The sequence below is a fragment of the Mustela putorius genome, unplaced genomic scaffold (assembly GCF_011764305.1).
Source record: "Mustela putorius furo isolate JIRA1106 unplaced genomic scaffold, ASM1176430v1.1 tig00003854_pilon_pilon_pilon, whole genome shotgun sequence".
NCBI classification, from domain to species: domain Eukaryota; kingdom Metazoa; phylum Chordata; class Mammalia; order Carnivora; family Mustelidae; genus Mustela; species Mustela putorius.
Genome location: NW_025422006.1, coordinates 8,502,003 through 8,522,840, shown reverse-complemented (window position 1 = coordinate 8,522,840; position 20,838 = coordinate 8,502,003). Strand labels below are relative to the sequence as shown.

Genomic DNA, 20,838 nt, shown 5'->3' with positions numbered 1-20,838 from the left:
TTCCTTCAAAAAGCTTTTAGCTTTAGTTCTTCCATTTAAGTCTGTGGCCCATTTATATACGGTAGGAGGGTAAGGGTTGCGGCTCATCTTTTGTACAGGATTATTCAATCGTACACGATTGTTCCGGCACTATTTGTTAGACTATTCTTACACCACTGAATTGCCTCAGTTATCTGTGCCAAAAAACAATCGACTATATATGTGTGAATCTATTTCTGGTTTCCCTGTTCGGTCCCACTTAGCCATATACGTCTATTTTTACACCAATACAATGATGTCTTCATTATTGCAGCTTTATAATAAGCCTTAAAATTAGGAAGGGTGAGTCAAACTTGGTCTTTTTCAAAGTTCTTCTAGGTCTACTCTATTTTCAAATAAGCTTGTCAATTTCTAAAAGCCCTGCTGGGAATTTCATTGAATCCATAGGAGAGTTCTGACATTTAAACAAATCCTGGACCTTTGATCCATGAACACAATCTCTCCATTTATTTAAGTCTTATTTTAATTTCAGCAAGATTTTGTAGTTTTCAGTATACAGGTCTTATATAAATATATCCCTAAGCATTTCATATTTTTGATATTGCACACAGTAGTTTTGTTTTGTTTTTGAGTAGGTTCCACACGGAGTGGGTAGCCAACACAGAGCTTGCATTCAAGACCCAAAGTTAAGGGCACCTTAAGAGTCCATTACGTGTCTGCCTTTGGCTCAGTTCATGATTCTGGGGTCCTGGGATCCAGCCCCACATCGGGCTGCCTGCTCAGCAAGAAGCCTGATTCCCCTCTCCTTGTGCACACGTTTTCTCTCTCTCTCTCTCTCTCTCTCTCTCAAATAAATAAGTAAAATCTTAACCAAAAAAACAAAAAAACAAACAAAAAAAAACAACCCCAAGCTAAGACTGAGCTGAGATCAAGAGTCATGCTTAACCAACCGAGCCAGCCAGGTGCCCCACAGAGTCCTCTTCAACTTTAATTTCCAATTGTTTATTGCTAGGAGATGGAGCCACATCGGATTCTGAACTTCTATACTGACTTGTATCCTACAACCTTGCTAAATGCATTGATAGCACTGACTCCTTAAGATTTTCCACAGACATAAGTCTGTCTGAAATAGACAAGTTTTTCGTTTTGGGGTTTTCTTTTTTTTTTTTTTTCCTTAGTGCACCGGCTAGATCTCCGGTGCAAAGTGGAACAGAACTGAGTAGTGAGCATTTTCCTTGTTTCCAGTCATTAGGGGAAAGCTTCATTCCTTCATCAATGAGTACGCTATGAGCTAGTGGTTTTGGATAATTTCCTTCTATTCCTAGAAACACAAAGCTTTTATCATAAAAGGATGCTAGACTTTGGCAAATATTTTCTCTGTATATAGTAAGACAATCATCTGGTTCTTCTGTAGTTGTTCACATGCTGGATTACACTGATGAATCTTCAAATGTTAGATCAACCTTGTACTTCTAAGATAAACTAACTTGGTTAGTTGGATTTTACTGTTTATATACTGTTGGATTATTAACTTTTTTTCCCCGAGATTTTATTTTTAAATCTTTAAATCGATGTGGGGCTCAATCCCAGGACCCTGAGATCATGACCTGAGCTGAAGACAGATGCTTAACCATTTGAGCCACCCAGGCATCCCTCATTTGCTAGCTTTTTAAATCAATTTTTGCAGCTATGGTTCACGAGATTCACTATAGTTTAGTCTGGTTTTGATACTGGAGAATGCTAGCCTCATAGAATCTGTCATGAAGTACCCCCACTCCCCTTCACCTTTTAAGACTCTTAGGTAGAACTGTTAGTCTTCCTTCTCCCTGGAATTCACCAATGAAGCCTCAAGGCTGGCATTTTCCTTGTGGGAAGGTTTCTAAGTGCAAATTTAATTTCTTTAGTAAATACAGGGCTATTCTAATTAGCTCTTCCTCCAGGGACTTTTGAGGCTTATAAAAAAGAGTTTGCCCATTTCTTCTAAATTGTCAAATTTACTGCCTGAAAGTCGTTCACCGTTCTCCTAATACCCTTTCAGCGTTTGTGAGCTCTGTAGTGCTGTGCTCTGTTTCCTACTGGCTTCCTCTTCCAACACTGTGGCCTGGAAACTTTCCGGGCAGTAAGCTAAGGCCATCCAAGGGATCATCTTGCCCTTTTTTCCCTTCCTTCAAAAATCACTGTCCTGTGCTTCCTGGCATTTTTAAATTTTTGATTATGGAAAATTTCAAACATACATGAAAGCAGAGAGAGCAGTCTAGTAAACCTTCAGGTACCTATCATCCAGCTTCAACAATTCTAAACTCGAGACCAAGATAGTGTCATATATACTCCATCTAGATTCCCTTCTTCCCTGGAGGGGGAAGACATTCCAGACATTGTATTTTCTTCATAAATACTAAAACCACGTATTTTTGACTTTAAAAAAAATCCATAACCACATTATCAAACCTAAAAATGTCAATGAATTCTAATATTATTGAGTCAGTGTTCAAACTTCCATTTCTCAGGTTTAAAAAAAAAATTTTTTTTTTACAATTGTTTTGTTCAAATTGGGATCTAAATTATGTCCATTCATTTTATTTGGTTAATATATTTTTAAAGATCTTTTTCACTTAATTAGGTTCTCTCTCCCCTTTTTCCTTTTCTTAGATATTGCACTATCCAATGCAGCAGGCCCAAATCATACATGGCCATTAAGCACTTAAAATGCAGCTAGTATCACTGAGAAACTACATTTTTATTTTAATTTAATTTAAAAATAAAAACAATACTCCAGCTATCAGAAAATGTTTAGTTAGAACAACTTGGGTGCATGAATTTACTTTTTCAACTGTAAGTTTTACAAAATCAAAATAGATTCAAATATTTCTGATGACAATTTATCATCTAAATTGAGATCTAATTATAAACTAGAGTATTCTACAGACTTAAAACTGGTAGTTTTAGAACAGTGGTTCTGAAATGGGAGAACTACTTGTCCCCCAGGGTACATCTGGCAATCTCGTCACAGCTGGAGTGGGGAGGGGCAGACTGCTGGCATCTAGCAGGCATCTAGCAAGTAAAGGCCAGAGAGATGTGTTTACACATTCTCCAATGCACAGCACAGCCCCCACACTAAGACTTCTCCAGTGGACAATGTTGGCAGTGCTGACACACCCTGGGCCAGAACTTTAATCAGACTGAAATAATCTCATGTTATGTCTGAAGGTATGCACAAAAAGATCTGGTTGTGTGTGTGTGTGTGTGTGTGTGTGTGTGTGTGAGATTGTAGCAGCTAATATGATCCCCTGATTGACTGGCAGCTACAAAGTGCTGTCAGTCTATTACTGCAATTCCCTCTGCATTATCTGAAATGCTTCTGTAATCTTCTCTTACTTATCCTAAGTAATACATCACCCAGGAAATTCTGGATAAATGCTAGATTCTTTCCTTGCCATTTTTCAAAATAATGAGCTGCTTCTCCAATATCCTCCAAAGGGGACCAATATTACTATTTTTTAAAAGTATCACTGTGATTTCATAAATATAGATCCTTTCAATATTTTGGGTTTCTGTGATTAAAAAAAAAAAAATCCAGGCGCCTGGGTGGCTCAGTGGGTTAAGCCGCTGCCTTCAGCTCAGGTCACGATCTCAGGGTCCTGGGATTGAGTCCCGCATCGGGCTCTCTGCTCAGCGGGGAGCCTGCTTCCTCCTCTCTCTCTGCCTGCCTCTCTGCCTACTTGTGATCTCTCTCTGTCAAATAAATAAATAAAATCTTAAAAAAATAAATAAATAAAAAATCCGGGGGCGCCTGGGTGGCTCAGTGGGTTAAAAGCCTCTGCCTTCAGCTCGGGTCGTGATCTCAGGGTCCTGGGATAGAGCCCCGCATTGGGCTCTCTGCTCAGAGGGGAGCCTGCTTCCTCCTCTCTCTCTCTCTGCCTGCCTCTCTACCTATTTGTGATCTGTCTGTCAAATAAATAAATAAAATCTTTAAAAAAAAAAAAAAAAGTCCGTTGGGCTCTACAACCTCTTGTTTAAACTTTACTCAGTCTCTTTCTTAAAGATGTATCTCTCACATTCTGCACCATATTGGAACTTGGAAATGGTCTTTTTTTAAAAGATGAGTTACCTCCTTTCATACTTCATGACAAGACTGATGTTTGGCCTTAGTTCGGTCATTTCATGTCATATTTACTTTTGGGGCATATACGTATATGAATAAAATATCTAATCTCTAGTGATCTGATGTGTTTTATCTCTCATTTCCTTTGTATATCTTTTGGTATTTAGCAAAGTTTGCACAAATATCTTATATAATGTCCTTCATCCTTTATATCTTTTTTATAATATGGTCTGTTGGTTCCCACTACAAACAGTATTGAAATTCCTCCTTTCTGTCTCCTAAAGCACCCCCTTTGAAGTAATATCATCTTATTTCCTGATGATACCTATGGGACAACCAGGGACTATATTCTGTTTTACTTCAACTGTCTCTCCTCTCCCGTTTCCAGTGCTATGTGTCAGCTATGCTTTCAGCCTTAAAGCCATGTAAGACCAATTTTACTGTCTCCTTCGTCTACTGCATGGTTCTGGCTCTCAGTAAGCAGTGTGCTTCTGCAAAGTATTTTACTTTGGTTGGAGGTTTCCCAGGGCCTGGACCACCACGGACCTTTCTGGGGCCTACAGTCACCTCCCAGCTTCAGCTGCTCTCAAAATGACCTGCAGAGCCTTCCACAGCTCGTGGGGCCTCCTTCGTTTAGAGAGGAGAACCTGTTGGTGACCTCATTTTTGGGTACCCTGAATGAACTCTCCCCTATTTACCATGTCCCTTATCCTTACCCACTGATATTCTGGCGTTCACACGTGTTGTGTAACAAAGAATTAGGCCTTTGCCCCTAATGTTCGGGAAGAGACTCTAAAATCCTAGGAATTTTCTGAGTGATGGGTTACTCAGGAGCCCACTCCTTGGATCATAGCTATGTTCAAGCTTAGGAGATGACTCAAGAAAGGGATGGACAATGCCAGAAAGACAAATCATGTGATCAGAGGGCTGGGCGTTAAGTCAGGGGATTATCTTGACTTATGGCAGGAGCCTGCAGGGCAGGCTTGTGGGGGACCAACACCGGGTGGTTACGGGGAGAGGAAACTGCAGTACACCGAGAGGGGTACTTTGGAACTCAGTTTTGTTGCCCATGTTGTTCGTGGGTTTGTGGCTCTTACCCTAGTTGCTCTTCTGTTTGTGGGGAAGAATTTGGAAGACTCAAAACTATGCCACTGCTACTCGCACTCTGCCATCAGTTCTTTGTTGGCATTTTCGTTAACTTCAGTGCATCACGTTTCCCCCCTGCATGTTATCTTCGTATTTATCACTTTATGCATCGATATTACCAGAAGATTAAATCACCAAAACCGTACTCTAAAGCCACTCTGGGTGGCGACTGTAACTCATCAGCACCGTATTTTACGGGCTGCACAAACTGCAGTAAAGGCCACCAGCTGCTACCTGCTGACAGGGGGACTCTAATTTATACGGGTTAAGAGAACACACAGGAGACCCTGCGTGTCTAGTGACTCCATACGATACCCTACACCGTACCTCCCCCAGTCAAATAACATAAAATGCATAGTACAGTGTTTCAAATAATGCTTCCTCATCCGCAAAATGCATTAAATTCGTAAACTAAAAAGCATGGAAAAAAATGCATATCCCAAGTGATGACACAGGAACCCCATCATAAAAAATTAAAGAAAACTGTACCTCTGTGAGACGGAGTTGTGATGAAGCAGCCATATAATCAGATTCTAGTTTGTTCTTCTCAGAGATCACTGTAGTATTTTGAAGAATTAAATCAACTTTTTGTATATGCAAAGAAGTACAAATCTAGGAACAAAAATCCCTAAAAGTTTAATCTGTTTGACAACTAAGAAAAAAAAAAGTTTTAAAAAATGTATAAACCATGACAAAGAGAACATTTTTCTAATGCAACTGACAGCTCAAATTGTTCTTTTTACAATTATTTCTTATAAGAGAGTTTTTCGATGTTTTTCTGTATGTTTAAATGAATCATCTGCAACATAATAACTTAGCTTAATGAGTGCTTTTAACCCTTTTACTGACCTAAAATGAAAAATGTCGAAGTTAAAAATTATAGTAAAATCTTACCAAGAGCTTTTTAAAATCTAACTTATCTACCTGCTATAAAAAAGTGACTAAAATTAAGAAAATGCCTTACCTTTACAAAGTTTGTTAATTCAGTAACAAGTTTTGCTTTCTGAACATTTATTTCTCTGATTTTGGTACTTGCTTTTCGCTCTTCCTCCTCCAGGTTGCAAACATCCTGTTCCATCAGCTTTAAACTGTATGAAACACATAATGATTGAGAAATCAGAGTTAACACAGGTTTGAGCCCAAATCCTTAGGTCTCCTGCTGTTTGATGGGCTTTTTAAGCCATGCTATTCAGACATAAACACTACTAGCTTCCAGATTAAACAATCTGGTCATGTAACCACTCAGGATCTAAAAGTCTTTGTTGAGCACAGCTGAAGTAATGATGGTGGTAATGGTATAGGACCTGGTGTCAGGAAGATGGATTTGATCTCCTCTTTGCCACTGATGACCCGTATAACTAGACAAGTCACTCTTTTTTTAATTTTATACGACAGAGAGAGAGACAGAGAGCACAAGCAGGCAGAGTGGCAGGCAGAGGGAGAGGGAAAAGCAAGCTCTTGGACGAGCAGGGAGCCTGATGCAGGGCTCAATCCCGGGACCCTGGAACTATGACCTGAGCCGAAGGTAGCTGCTTAACCAACTGAACCACCCAGACGCCCCTAAACAAGTTACTCTTCTGAACTTTAGTTTAGCTATGAAGTGGAAAAAGTAATAGTACTTCCCCTACAGAGTTATGATGAAAATTTTATAAAGGTAAAATATGTAACACACTTAATACAGTGCCTGGCCCTTCACTGATGAATATTAGTTACTAACCATCGTTATGAATGTTGTTTACACACAGTCCCTTACCTAAAGTAGCTTAACTGGGGAGATCTGATTAACAGATTAAAAATATATAGCAAAAAGATAATACAACCCTAAAAGTCTATACTACTTTGCTATTCAAGGTAAAGAAACGAAGGATAAGAAATGAAGTTCCCTGAGATCATGAGTGGTATGTGGTTAAGATGTGTCCGACAGCAGCCCAAGTTCTCTTCCACCCCACCACGTTGCCTCCACGGTAAAAGCGGGAACCCAGTTTGGAAACCGTAATACACAAGAATGAACAAGTTCAGCAGATGTTGTAGACAGAGGCCTGAACAGTAGATGAAGGAGAGAGTAGAGGAAGCCAGGGAAGTGAGATGAAATGGGTCAAGTGAAAGGAGACTGGAAACAGTTGAAAGTCAATCTAAGAAAAGGAGTTCTGTACCCAGAGGTGATTAACATAGGTATGAGAAGCAGGCTGGTGATGGGTATGAAAGGCCCTCTCACTACAAAAAACCGCATTACTTACGAAGAGAGAGTTTGGTTTTAGACACGGGGTCCGGCAGAACAGTCAAACAGGAAAGGTTAGGTGTCTCGCCGATGATGAAAGACACGAATGAGGGCAAAGGTGAAGGCTGCAAAGGGGCTCAGAGATGAAAACCATGGAGGCAGCCAGACTAAATAGTATCTTGCTTTAAGCAACAAAGGTACACTGTTACATTTTCCCTAATTGCTAATGGACAATGGTTTAAAAAAACAACCACAAAAACCAGTAAAGAACAAATTCTCTTAATGCATTTCATGCATGATTCAATTTAGGAATGTGCTTAAGAACACATACTACATTAGGTCAAGGTAAACAGATACCTTAGCTCAAGGCAAGTAAGCGGGCATTCATTATCAAAGCCCGACGACGCCATTCGTATCTAAATCTTTATGGAGGCAAAAAGGATGATCACAACACAAAGTCAGGTGTGAAGCAGACTACAGGGAAAGCCTTAGAACCGGAAGCCATGCTCCCCTTGCCTGGGACGAACACCCTCGTAGCTTTTGTCCCTCCGCTATATCCCAGTTTCTACAGAACATCCAAATACTACAGAGCGGGTAAGGGGCTCCGAAGAGAGCTGCCTGGGTGCTCTCAGTAAGCCGGCCGTTCTCCTTCGGCTAAGATGTACACTATTTGCATATTCTGTGGAATATGTTATCATTAAGGCAAAGGCAGACGCAATTCCAGTTGTAACAAGGGAGACTTCAGCTGAAGAAGTGGGCCAAACCCCCAGGTGCCCGCCCTCTTCTGTGAGAAATCAGCACCTCCTCCTCCCTCCCTTTTACTCTCTTTCAGAATCAGTGCGAAGGCGCGTAGCCTAAGGGTCTGGGCGGCTCAGCTCGCTGCCTGTACCACCTTCTCTCCTCTCCCACCGATCCAGAGTCGACGGACTTCTTATTCTGGATATAGGTCTGGGTCAGTCGTTCTCAAAGTGTGGTCCAGAGGCCTGTGGGGATCCCGGAAACCACTGCAAGGGAATCCTGAACTACTCCCACTGTTGTGAGAAGACTTCAACTGCCCCACGGACTGTAGTGATGTTTGCAATGACGGTATAAAAGCAATGGTGAATAAAAATACGCTAGTGCTCAGGGACACATCTAGGTAGAAGCACCAAAGTGCACTCAGCGTCGTGAGATTCTTCAGTGCCCTGTACTCAAAAATTTCAGAAATGTCCAATTCAATTAATATTGCTGTGACAGTAAACTTAGCTATTAAGTCGTGAATCTTACATATTATCATTTTTTACTTCAAGTATAACATATTAGTTGCAGGTGTGAAACCTAATGGTTTCATGTCTGTATATATCATGAAATGATCACCACAAAAATCTAGTTAACATCTGTCACCGTATGTAGCCATCAAAGTTTTTCTCTGATAAAGAAAACTTTTAAGATCTACTCTCAGCAGCTTTCAAATATGCAATACAGTCTTATTAACTAGTCACACGCCACACATTACCTTCCCGTGAGTCTTTATCTTATCCTGTAGTCTGGACCTCTTGATCACCTATTTTACCAACCCCCAGCTCTCCTCTCTAGCCCCGCCCCCCCACAACCACCAATCGGTTCTCTGTATCTATGCGTTTCTGCCGTTTGTTGGTTTTTTAGATGGCACTGTAACTGAAATCATATGGCGTGTGTCTGACTTACTGCACTTAGCATAATACTCTCAAGCTCCACTCATTTGTCACAGATTTCCTTCTTTCTCATGGCTAAGCAGTAGTGCAGTGTGTGCACACACAGACATGCATGTGTCTGTGTATATCTCACTCCTCCTTTACCCATTCAGCCATTCATGGACACTGAGGGTGTGTCCATATCTTGGCTCCCGTAAAGAATGCTACAATGAATATGAGAGCACAGATAATTTTTCAAATCTGTGTTTCATTTTCTTTGAATAAATACCCAGAAGCGGAATTACTGGATCATATGGTACTTCTATTTTTAATGTGTTGAGGAACCTCCATCTTGTTTTCCACAATGGCTGCACCAATTTACATGTCCACCAACAGCAGACAAGGGTTCCGTTTTCTCCGCATCCTTGCCAACATGTGGTATTTCTTGTGCTTTGATAACAGCCATTCTGATAGGTGTGACATGCTACTCTCACTGTGGCTATTTAAATATCCCTGATGATCAGTGACACTGAGCACCTTTTCAGGTGCCTGCTGACCATCTGTAGGTATTCTTTGGAAAAAACGTCTGTCTATTCAGTTTCTCTGCCCATTTGTTAATCAGCTTGGGGGTTTTTTGCTATGAGTTATAGGAATTCATTACATCTTAGATATTAAACCCTTACTGAACACAATATTTCCAAGTATCTCCTCCTGTTCCATAGGTTGCCTTCTTGGTGTGGCAATGGCTTCCTTTGCTGGGCGGAAGCTTTTAAGTTTGATGTAGTCCAATTTGTTTATTTTTGCTTTTGTTGCCAAGGTCTTGGGAGTCAGTTAAAAAAAAAAAACTGCTGTCCACTCTCATGTCAAAGAACTTACTGTTTTCTTCCAGGAATTTTAGGATTTCTGGTCTTATATTAGTCTTTAATCCATTTTGAGTTGATTTTTCTGTTTGGTGTAAGCTTGTGGTCCAGTTTCACTCTTTTGCATGGGGCTGTCCAGATTTTCCCACACCATTTATTGAAGAGACTATCCTTTCTTCATGGTTCACTCTTATCTCTTTTGTCATAAAGTGACCACAGATCCATGGGTTTATTTCTGGGCTCTCTATTCTGTTCCACTGATCTATGTGTCTGCTTTTATGTCAATACCTGTTTTGATTAATATAGTTTTCTGATACAGCTTGAAAACAGGGAGCACGATGCTTTCAGCTTTGTTTTTCTTTCTCCAGACTGCTTTGGCTATTTGGTATCTTTTGTGGTCCCATAAAATTTTAGGATTCTTCCAATTCTGAAAAATGCCAATGGAATTGGGAAACAGATAGGAATTCCACTGAATCTATAGATTGCTCTGGGTAACACAGATACTTGAACAATATTAATTCTGCAAATCCAGGAGTACAGAAAATCTTTCCATTTATTTGTATCGTTTAATTTCTTTCCTTAATGTGTTATGTACGGTTCAGTATAAGGTCTTTCAAATCCTTGGTTAAATTTATTCTTAAACATTTTCTTTTTGGTGTGATTTTATAAATGGGACTGTTTTCTTAATTCACCTTTGAGTCTGTTGTTAGTGTATGAAAATGCAACAGATTTTTATATGCTGATTTCGTACCCTGCAACTTTACTGAATTTGCTGATTTGTTCTACAAGTTTCTTTTGGTGGAATATTTAAAGTTTTCTATGTAAAATCACGTCAGCCACAAAAAGCGCCGGTTTTACGTCTTTCCAATTTAAATGCCTTTTTATTTCTCTTTCTTGCCTAACCGCTCTGATCAGAAATCCCAATTTCTAATACTATGCTGAATAAAACTGGGGAGGATGGGCATCCTGGTCTTGATCCTGATGTTAAAGGAACTTATTTTAGCTTTTCACAGTTGAGTATAATGTTAGCTGTGGATTTGTCACATACTGTCTTTATTATATTCAACTATGTTTCCTCTCTGCCCACACTATTAGTTTTTATTAAAAAATGGGTGTTGTAGTTTGTCAAGTCCTTTTTCTGCATCTATTAAGATGATAGTATATATTTTTTTTGCTTTCTCTTTTATTCAGACATAGCCATAGCACTTACAGCATTTGTACATAAAAAATTTGTACCTACACAACATTCTGACATTAATTACTAACCCATCATTCTCTGAAAAGGGAGAGGGCTTGGGAAGGGGCCTACGGAACCTACTCGACTCTCTTCATGGTATCACTGTGCCCTGAACGTGACAGTGATGTGTCCTATAATACTTGAAAATAGGTACAGAGCCAAAGGTTACTAATACTGTTAGTGCCTTGCTGATTGACTGGAGACCATGTTTCATATCTAAGCTTAATATTTGGCAATACACTTCTTCGCATTAAAAAACAACAACAACAACAAAAACCCCAGGAAGTCCAACACTGTCACCCCCCACTGGCTGATGTTGAACGCTATCTGTAACACTAGGCCGCATTTTCCTCGTAATAACTAATTCCAGGAACTTGAACATTCGATGCTGCTTCTTGTGAAACTACTAAGACTTACCCTAGCTTCAGATCCTCTGAGCAACTCTTCATGGCCAACACCTTCCTCCCTTGAGGTCAGAGGAGGCCTATGTCCTACCGTGGCTGCAGCTTAGAAGAGCAGGTCTAACTGCCAGTCCCGGGCTGACTCCTGCTGTTGTGGAGACTGCTGTTGCTGGGGATGGGACTGAGGGAACGTGCCCTGTGGGGGTGGCAATGCAGCAGAGAGGATAAGCTGTTTCAAGGCTGCTCCATGGGAATCCTTCAGGCTGTAAACACTGCTCAGGAGCTGGGTCAGTGGAGCCCGCGATGGGTGCCGATCTAGGGCAAGCTGGGAAGTCCGCTGCTGCTGTGTGACGGACAACATCTGCGCCCGCTGCTTTCAGGAGCAGAAGCAGGGCAGCCACCGCCCGTCCCGTAAGCATAGTGCAAAGCACTATGACCACCCCACAAGCTATGGGAGGAGGCACTCATGTAATCACTAACCACAAGCTGCTGACCTTGAGAATACCTTGTGTGCATCCTTGTGTGCGTCCTGAATGAATGGTGTTAGTGCAGCCCTCTGGGCTGCTTTGTGGCATTCGAGATGGAATCTGGATCCTGCTCCAGCTATGAAATCGTCATAGTGTCACACAGCAGGGCTCTAAGAGTGCTCTGTGTCTGGCTCACGGTGCCGCTCCGCGTGTTCGTGGACCCTGACTTGGTGGACGTTGTAAAGTCCACTGCTGAATCATGTTGTGTGTGCCACTGTGTCCAGTATGCAGTGCACTTGCATTCTGGTTAGTGTGAAACCTGGTCCTTAAAATTGAAGGTACAAGTTGCTGGATGTTAGATGAATTTCAGAAGAAAGGTGAACGGAATCCAAATTTGACTCAGGGCTTGACTGTTGTAAAAACATCTACAGCCCTTAACCATGGGCCATCTGAAGTTGGATCTTCAATGTTGCTTAGTTTCCTTGTGGCTGGTGAATACTTGCCTCTGTCAGCCATGGCTGTCGCTCCACCTGGTCTGTCAGATGCGGCACAGCTTGTAATTGGGCTAAATATGGAGACTGAGCCAAGGCTTAAGAAACTGGGAAATTTGCAACGTTAGGACCTCACCGGCTGTACCAATGTCTGAATAACAGATTGACTAAACAATGACCTTCTTTGTTACTGTCTTTTCAGGAGCTGGTAAGCTGGTATATGGCGTCTGAGAGGAGTGAAAGTATCTGCTGGGTCCCTGTTGGTGTTAGGGAAGGGTCTGATTGCTGTGTGAGAGGATTTTCTTGAATTCTGGAAGGAAGGAGAAGGGGTTGGGCTGTGATCAAACCTTTCCAATGCTTTCTCAAGGCTTGACTAGGTCTATACAATTATCAGACCCAGAATCTTGGCTTTTGTCAGTGGTCGTCTCAGGGAGAGAGACTTCAATGCCAAGTACTCATCACCCCTAACTTCTGCATAAGTTAGTATGAGGGGAGTACAAACAAAAACTCTGGCCTTGAATTCTACTAAAGATCAATGACACAGTGAGTCTGAAGCCAAATCCGCCGTGGTCCTTTGTTTAGAAATGTGTAGTAACAGGACATAGCTTTTCCCATACTGCAGTGCTCATGACATTTCTGGCAAATGTTCTGGACCATCACGTGGTAATTATAACTGGATGTTCATAGAACTTCAAATGTCCTATCACAGGTACTTCCTAGTACCTATCAATAAAATTCTTGACTACGTCTAGATGTCTAAAACTCTTCATTAAGCTCTTTGACAGTGCACATCCTGGATGAACTAAGTTGTAGCTTATCTGACAATGGCTGCAATAAAATCTCAACCATCTTAGGGCCTATCTGTGCTTGTATAGTTCCTTTGAAACCATTCTTTGCTGAGGTGGATACACTGTTTACTGATTCAAAATTTCCTATAAATTACACATATTCATAGGTACATGACTCTCTCAGTCTCATATGCTTCCTCAAAGCATGTGACAACAGAATTCTGATATTAAATACTCCAGTGTTAATGAGTCACTTTCCAGCAGATGGGTAGAGAATTTTTTTTTTTTTTTAAACCAGTGAATGTTCCCTCTCTGGGATAAAATACTTTGATCCACAAGATCAAATGGTAAATATTGAAGCAATGAAGTTATATTTTCTCAGACACAAATAATATGCTTCCATCAGTCATGTCATGATGGCTGAAAAACAAAACAAACATCAAAAGCCTCAAACACTAATTGTGTAAATTCTTCATTACTGAGGGATGTGGGTTTCCGGTCCTGTCAAATGTCACTGGCATCTGACTGTGCTTTGTTTTCAGTAAAAAAATCAGTGCTCTTCTGCATAACAGATTTCCATTTATTCTTATGTGAACTCTTTGCACTTCCTGGATCTGGAGGTCTGTTCCTTCTCAAGGTTAGGGAAGTTGTTATTTCTTCTTCAAATATGTGTTCTGCTCCTTTTTCTTCCTCCTTCTGGGACTCATATAATGTGAAACTATTTGTTTGATGTTGTCCCACTGGCCCCTTAAGCTATTTTACTTTTAAAAATTCTGTTTTCGGGGCATGTGGGTGGCTCATTGAGGTAAGTGTCTGACTCCTGATTTCGGGTCATGTCATGATTCTTAGGGTCATGAAACTGAGCCCCACATTAAGCTCTGCACTGAGAGTGGAGCCTGTTGAGATTCTTCCTCTCCTTCTACCCACCCCTCACCCCCACTCCCGTTCACACACATGTGCTCTCTAAAAAATAGAATAATAAAATTCTTTTTGCTATTGGGTGAATCCTACTACCCTGGCTTCCACATTACTGATTTTTCTTCTGCTTCATCTAGTCTGTTGTTGGAACCCTCCAGTGTATTTTTTTTAATTCAGTTACTGTATTCTTCAGCTCGGTGAAGTCTGTTTGGTGCTTTCTTATACTTTCTCTTTACTGAGGTTCTTGCTGTGTTCATTCAGGTTGCAAGTTCAGTGAACATTTTTAAAACCATTACTTTGATTTCTTTTTTAGGTAAATTACCACCATTTCATAATGGTTCTTTTTCTGGTATTTTACCATGATCTTTCATTTGAAACACACTCTTCATTTCGCTTGACTCTGTGTTGTTTCTAAGCACAGATGAAACAACCCTCAGCAAGTCTTGAAATGGCTTCATGGAGATGAACCCTGTCGTTCAAACCTCCTCTGGCTCAGTGGTGATGTGAACCTTTGGGGTCTGAGCTGCCTGGATTTACTCTCGCCAGCTCCCAGTTGCTGAGAGAGTGCCAAGTCCTGCGAGTGTTCCAGAGGAAGGGATCTCAGTCTGTTCCTAGTTTCAGGTGGAAGAAAAGCCAGAAGCTAGAACCCTCAGGCAGCAGCCTTTAAGGCATGCAAATACGGATCCAGTCCTATGGGACCACCATACACCCTGCTGGTCTACAGACCAGGCAACCTGGAAGTGTCCCCTAGGAAACTGTTGGGAAAATCAGGGCTCCACAGGAGTGAGCTCCTTTCCAGGAGGTACTGGTGAGCTTCAGCAAGGCCAACCAAGTAGAAAGATGGCATCTCCTGGATCATGTTCCCTGAGAACAATTTCATAGCTTATAGATATGTGGTAATCCTGAAGCCCCTAAGGCTAAAGTTCTAGGACAAGTAAAGAGGAAGACTGGAGAAAGTTTCAGACTGCTGTCTGTGAAGTACCCTGGGGATAGTAATCTGCCAAGAAGATTGTTTCAGACCCTTGGGCGCCCAGCTCTGGTGGGGACTGCAGGGGCGCCGTACACCCAGTGCAGGTTAGAGGGAGAATACGAGAGTGGTGCCCACCAGTGCCTGTGTCCCAGGAGGGATTCCCATTAGGCTCGTAACCCGTGGGCAGATGCTTTTTTAATTTTTTTTAAAGATTTTATTTATTTATTTGACAGAGATCACAAGTAGGCTGAGAGGCAGGTAGAGAGAGGCAGAAGCAGGCTCCCTGCTGAGCAGAGAGCCCAATTCGGGGCTTGATCCCAGGACCCTGAGATCATGACCTGAGCCGAAGGCAGAGGCTTAACCCACTGAGCCACCCAGGCACCCTCCTTGGGCAGATGCTTTAAGACGAGAAATGAACCTCCAATGCAAACGGCCTAAGCACTTTTCACACTGCTACTTTTGCTTAGGGTGCTGTGGTGAGTCTCTGCATGAATCCTAAAAAGAGCAAAATCCACTCGTTACTGCTCTATTGTTCTCCTGTGTATAAGCCCCAGTGGTTTTCAAAGCCAGACATTTTGGGGACTCATCTCTCTGGTAGAGGTCCCAAGAGCTGGGGGTGCCTGACATGGGGCACAAACTCTGCTCTTCAGGGAACAATTCTGTATCTGTGATATCCTTCCCAAGTGCTGGTCACGCTAAGCGCAGGGTTTTGCAGGAGATCCTGTCCTTGTAGTTCCTACCCTTCTGGCTGTGAACCTTACATCCTTTGTAACAAAAGAGCTGCTGAGTTTGTTTTCAGGTCTTTTTCAGAAGGAACATTTTCTATGTAGCTGTTGATTTGCTGAGTCTGTGCAAGGAGGGGAGTTTAGTATCTTTCCATGCTGCCATCTTGAACCACCTCCCAGTGGTAACTGAGTATGTATCTTTTTAATAGTCCATGTGACGAAACAGAAAGCACACAGTACTTACGATGCATACCGAAGTATGATGGTTGCCTCACAGAAAAACACTTGTGTGACTGAGTTGGGAGCTGGACTAGATTATTCTCAAATAAAAATGTTAGGGGCACCTGGATGGCTCAGTGGGTTAAAGCCTCTGCCTTCAGCTCCGTCGTGGTCCTGGGGTCCTAGGATCAAGCCCCGCATCGGGCTCTCTGCTCAGCCTCTCTCTCTCTCTGCCTGCCTCTCTGCCTACTTGTGATCTCTGTCAAGTAAACAAATAAAATCTTAAAAAAAAAAAGTTATTTCATGAAAGAAGTAAGACAAACTATCATTATTTAGACTTATGTATTTGGCAGATTTTACTCCCCCCACCCAAAGTGAACAAGTGAGTCTATCACTTCAAGAAAAATAACTGCCAATATTTATCAACAATGATAAACAAATTTCATGTGTAATTTGTATTTTTGAGGAATTTGTGTCTACCACTGTGAGCCTGATAGCTTCCTAATTCTTAAAAGAGTCTTCTGATGGGACTGGAAATCGACATCATTTTTTTTTATATTACACAATAAAATATGTCAACATATGAAAGACCAACATTTTCTAAAGGACTGATGCATGATGTAACAAAATTTCATCATGTAAAAGATCCACTTACAGTGCAATGGACTTTAACGTAAGAGTGATCTACTTCCCTGATTCAGATTTCACAGTGCAACTGAACTTCAACAAACTCCATCTTGGCAGGTTGTGATACAGTATTAAAGAAGATGATAGACAAGTATCTGAAAAGTCTATTAAAGTACTCCTTCCCTTCCCAGCTACAAATCTATGTGAGGCCATGTTTTTCTCATCTATTTCAAAGCAACCTCTCACAAGAGACTGAAAGTGAGCAGATATGACATGAAAGCACTCATTTAAAGAGACTGGTAACAATGTAAAACAATGCCACTCTTTCTGCTAAACATAGTTTAGAAAACCGTGGTTTTTCCTAAATATTTTAACAATCCCCAGTTTTAATTACTGATGTGGTAAATACCAATGATATAAACCGTACCAACATAACTTCTAAGCACAGAAAGGGGTCCAGGGATTAAAAACAGCTAATCAGGGGACAGGAAAACTCACGCCACTTAAGATTCACCAACTTTTGTCCTACACACAATTTTGGGGGGATAAAATGTGTTTGTGGGAATTCATCATCAGGACAGGGTCCAGGCACACGTCAGAGATACTGCAGCTTTGGTTCCAGACCACGGTAAAGGGAGTCCAAAAAATTCTGTGGTTTCCCGGTGCATATAAAAGTTTTGTTTACAGTATACTGTAGTCCATTAAGTGTGCCACCGTGTTATGTCTAAAAAATACTTCACTACTAAAAAAATGCTGACAACTACCTGCGCTTTCAGAGTCCTGATCACTACACACATATTGTCAGAATCACCAAATGTGATAAAGAGGCACAAAGTGAGCAAATGCTACTGGAAAAATGGTGCCAACAGATCTGCTTGACACAGGGCCACACAACCCTTCAATGTGTTAGGCACAGCACAACGGAACAAGGTAGGGCTGTATAACTAATAACAGTACCCTCACAGTGCCCTGCCACCCCCTACCCCTGACCCCGCTGCCCAGATAGGCGGAATCCTACCTCCCCAGTTTGGAACTAATTTTTTGTTCCAGTTGTCTTTTCTTGGTTTTCCTTTCAAGAAGTTCCTTCTTCTTTTGTCTAAGTTCATTGTCTTTGTGTTCTAGATGTTTGTTTCTCTCATATAGGGCAATCAACCCTGCTTCCACTGCTTGCAATTTTCTATTAATTTCCTACAAAAATATTCAAAATTGTTATTTTAAAAACAATTCTAGTTAAAGTATTACAAATCCAGTTAATATTCATTTTTAATGCTCAAAATAACCAACCTTTAGCTGTTCTTCTAAGTGTCGTCTTTGCTCAAGATCCACAGTGACTGTGAGAAACTGGGCTACTTTTAGGGATGTGTTACTGGAAATGACTTTATTTGAATAAATGGAAGTTTTCACCACATACTTTTCTTCTGCTGTATAGATTTGTTTTAACCGGGTTTCTTGTATTACCTGGCACAGAAGTCAAACAATGTCAAACAAATGTTAGTGTACATTTAATGAAAATATTTTTACAAGGACTGAAGCATTAGAAAATACAGATCAAGTGAATTTTAGAAGATCAAAACAGATGTGTTTTCAATTTTTTTTTCTTTTTAACTTCTCCAGTAACATCTCTCAAAAGGTGCTGTTATAGTTCAGGTTATCATTTTGGAAAACACTAAAGAAGAGAGAAGGGAGAAAATCCAAACAACGATGGCAAAGGCGACTATACTTTTATTTGACTACATAATCTCTCCCAAGTAAGTGTCCTTTTGGAGTTTTGTTGGGTCTACAGAAGAGATACCAGGAACGAGTGGCTCAGGACACACAACTGTGGTAGCTCACCTAAGTCACAGATTCTCACCTTCCCTCAGTTATACTGTTCACAGACACATAATCATATTTAATTCCTGGAAACATTTAAAGGATCTCGATTTTTTTTTTTTTGCATTTTTTGGAGAGCTTCTCTCTCAAGAACTTAGACAAGAAGTTCCAAGAACTAAAGCTCATTCTGAAGACAGTAACATTATTTTATATATTTCTGGATACTAATAAAGAGCAGGCTTTCATAATACAGTTTTTTCCAATATCTGAAGTTTCACTATCGATACTCTTGTGGCTTGTTTCTATCCAGAAGTTTATAGTCTAAGTGAAGAGATAAGGCATATTTACGCACACTTAACAGGGTATAACCCGGCATCCATAAATTGCAGAATAATTTGGAATGAAAAGAAAGCAAGAAGTTAGGCTACTCAAGTTCTAATAAATTTAAACTGACAGAAATGGTGGAGGAAGGGCCCTCCCAACAAAAAGGACATCATGGCCAAAGGCTGGCAGGAGACAATTTAACTGAAGGGGAGAGTCTTAGAAATTAATCAAAACAAGTCCATAAAGGGTCTTATATGCATATATGGTCTTATCCTCTTTTCTAAATGACAGGAGAGGTACACCCACATGCAAGTCCTAATATTTATTTCCTCAGATGTTCCCCATAGTGAAATTTTTAATCAAAGACACATGCAACTTATTATAATCAGCTAGGTGGGGTTTTTTAGGTTTTTTTCCCCCCCAAAACAGTTGGCAATGAGCCCTCATTTCTATCTTATGTCAGTTAAGTAAAAAGAGTCCCTAAATTACAAATGAGTTGTCCTAGGGATACTGGTATACTATGTGGTAAACTTTTAAAACACATTTTGTAATAAATTCAATAGAACAACTAGTAGTTGGGTCTCTCACAGGGTCCTAGATGCTTATAAGCAAAAAACACTCCAAATGGTGTTATGGAAAAACCTGCTTAGATGAAGAGATTTCTTTCCTGTTTCAGCCTGTGACAAGCAACAAATGTAAGGTGAGTCTTGGAGACTGTTTATATGAGGAGGAGAGAACTCCCAGCATGAGCAGAACATAGGAACTACGAGTGTGTGCTATGCTAGCCAGGAAAGGAGATCCTGTGAAGGGAGGTCATTCATACCAGAGATAATCGTCAGGGGCAGCTTTAAGAAAGGAAGGGCTTGGGGCACCTGGGTGGCTCAGTGGGTTAAAGCCTCGCCTTCGACTCGGGTCATGATCCCAGGGTCCTGGGATTGAGCTCCACATCGGGCTCTCTGCTCAGCAAGGAGCCTGCTTCCTCCTCTCTCTCTCTGCCTGCCTCTTTGCCTACTTGTGATCTCTGTCAAATAAATAAAATCTTAAAAAAAAAAGAAAAAGAAAAAGAAAAAGAAAAAAAGAAGGGAAGGGCTTACCAAAACAGTTCTACACCCAGCCTACTATTCTAACATATACTTTCTCTGAAAAATAATCTGGAATACAAGAATTTAAATGGGTAAGCCAGTAATATAAAGTCTGAACAATTTGCCAAACAAGACAGGTGTCTCTTTTTAGGCTTCAACTAAAGCGTTTCCTCCAGATAACTCCACATCACTTACACCCATCATATAGTATTAGTCAACAGTCACTGTTTTCTGTATATTAAAAATGTAAAATACAAAGAATTTCTGTGTGGTTTAAAATAACAGAAGGTCCTACCTCTTTAAATATCTCTAAATTTTTGCTTGATGTTTTTATGCTAAGAAGTGTTAACAAAATGAGGTTCTAGAGTCAGTACTTTCTTACCCGTTCAATTCTTTCTCTGGTCCTTTCAGTTCCTACAGGAACCTCGTGAATATGATAATGGCAGCAAAGGAAGCTCATGACGGGATCAGGGGCATCAAATAATTCTCGCAAGTAGGAGAAAAATCCATACTGTCTGAAATGAAAAGCACTTACTAGATTTTTCTTCTTAAAAAAATATCATGTAAAGAAATCTGATAGTTGAAAAGTGGCAAATAAACAATAACATATAAATTAATGATCGTACAGCAGAAATTTTTGTGTATTTTTAAATCACTTAATATTGTGATTAATGTTGAGACCGATTTCCTTGTCAGAAAAATTTAATATATTCATCATTACAAACTATTAATCTCTTTTGCTTCTTCCATTGCTTTTATTTTTAGAATGTTTATTTACATTCAGAATTAAGATATTTACTTATAACTGTTTCATAATTGC

General features: G+C 40.6%; 1 protein-coding gene across 3 annotated transcripts in view; it reads right to left on the bottom strand.

Moving 5' to 3' along the window:
- The window catches only part of SMC5 (structural maintenance of chromosomes 5), a 96,920-nt gene that overhangs the window by 16,432 nt on the left and 59,650 nt on the right, over window positions 1-20,838 (bottom strand). For all 3 annotated transcript variants that reach the window (XM_045065087.1, XM_045065089.1, XM_045065088.1), the window contains exons 13-17: window positions 20,401-20,533; window positions 18,085-18,258; window positions 17,819-17,988; window positions 6,192-6,315; window positions 5,717-5,839 (exon numbers count right to left, since the gene is read on the bottom strand). In XM_045065087.1, coding sequence (XP_044921022.1) covers window positions 5,717-5,839; window positions 6,192-6,315; window positions 17,819-17,988; window positions 18,085-18,258; window positions 20,401-20,533 — 724 coding nt within the window. The remainder of the gene's footprint in view (window positions 1-5,716; window positions 5,840-6,191; window positions 6,316-17,818; window positions 17,989-18,084; window positions 18,259-20,400; window positions 20,534-20,838) is intronic.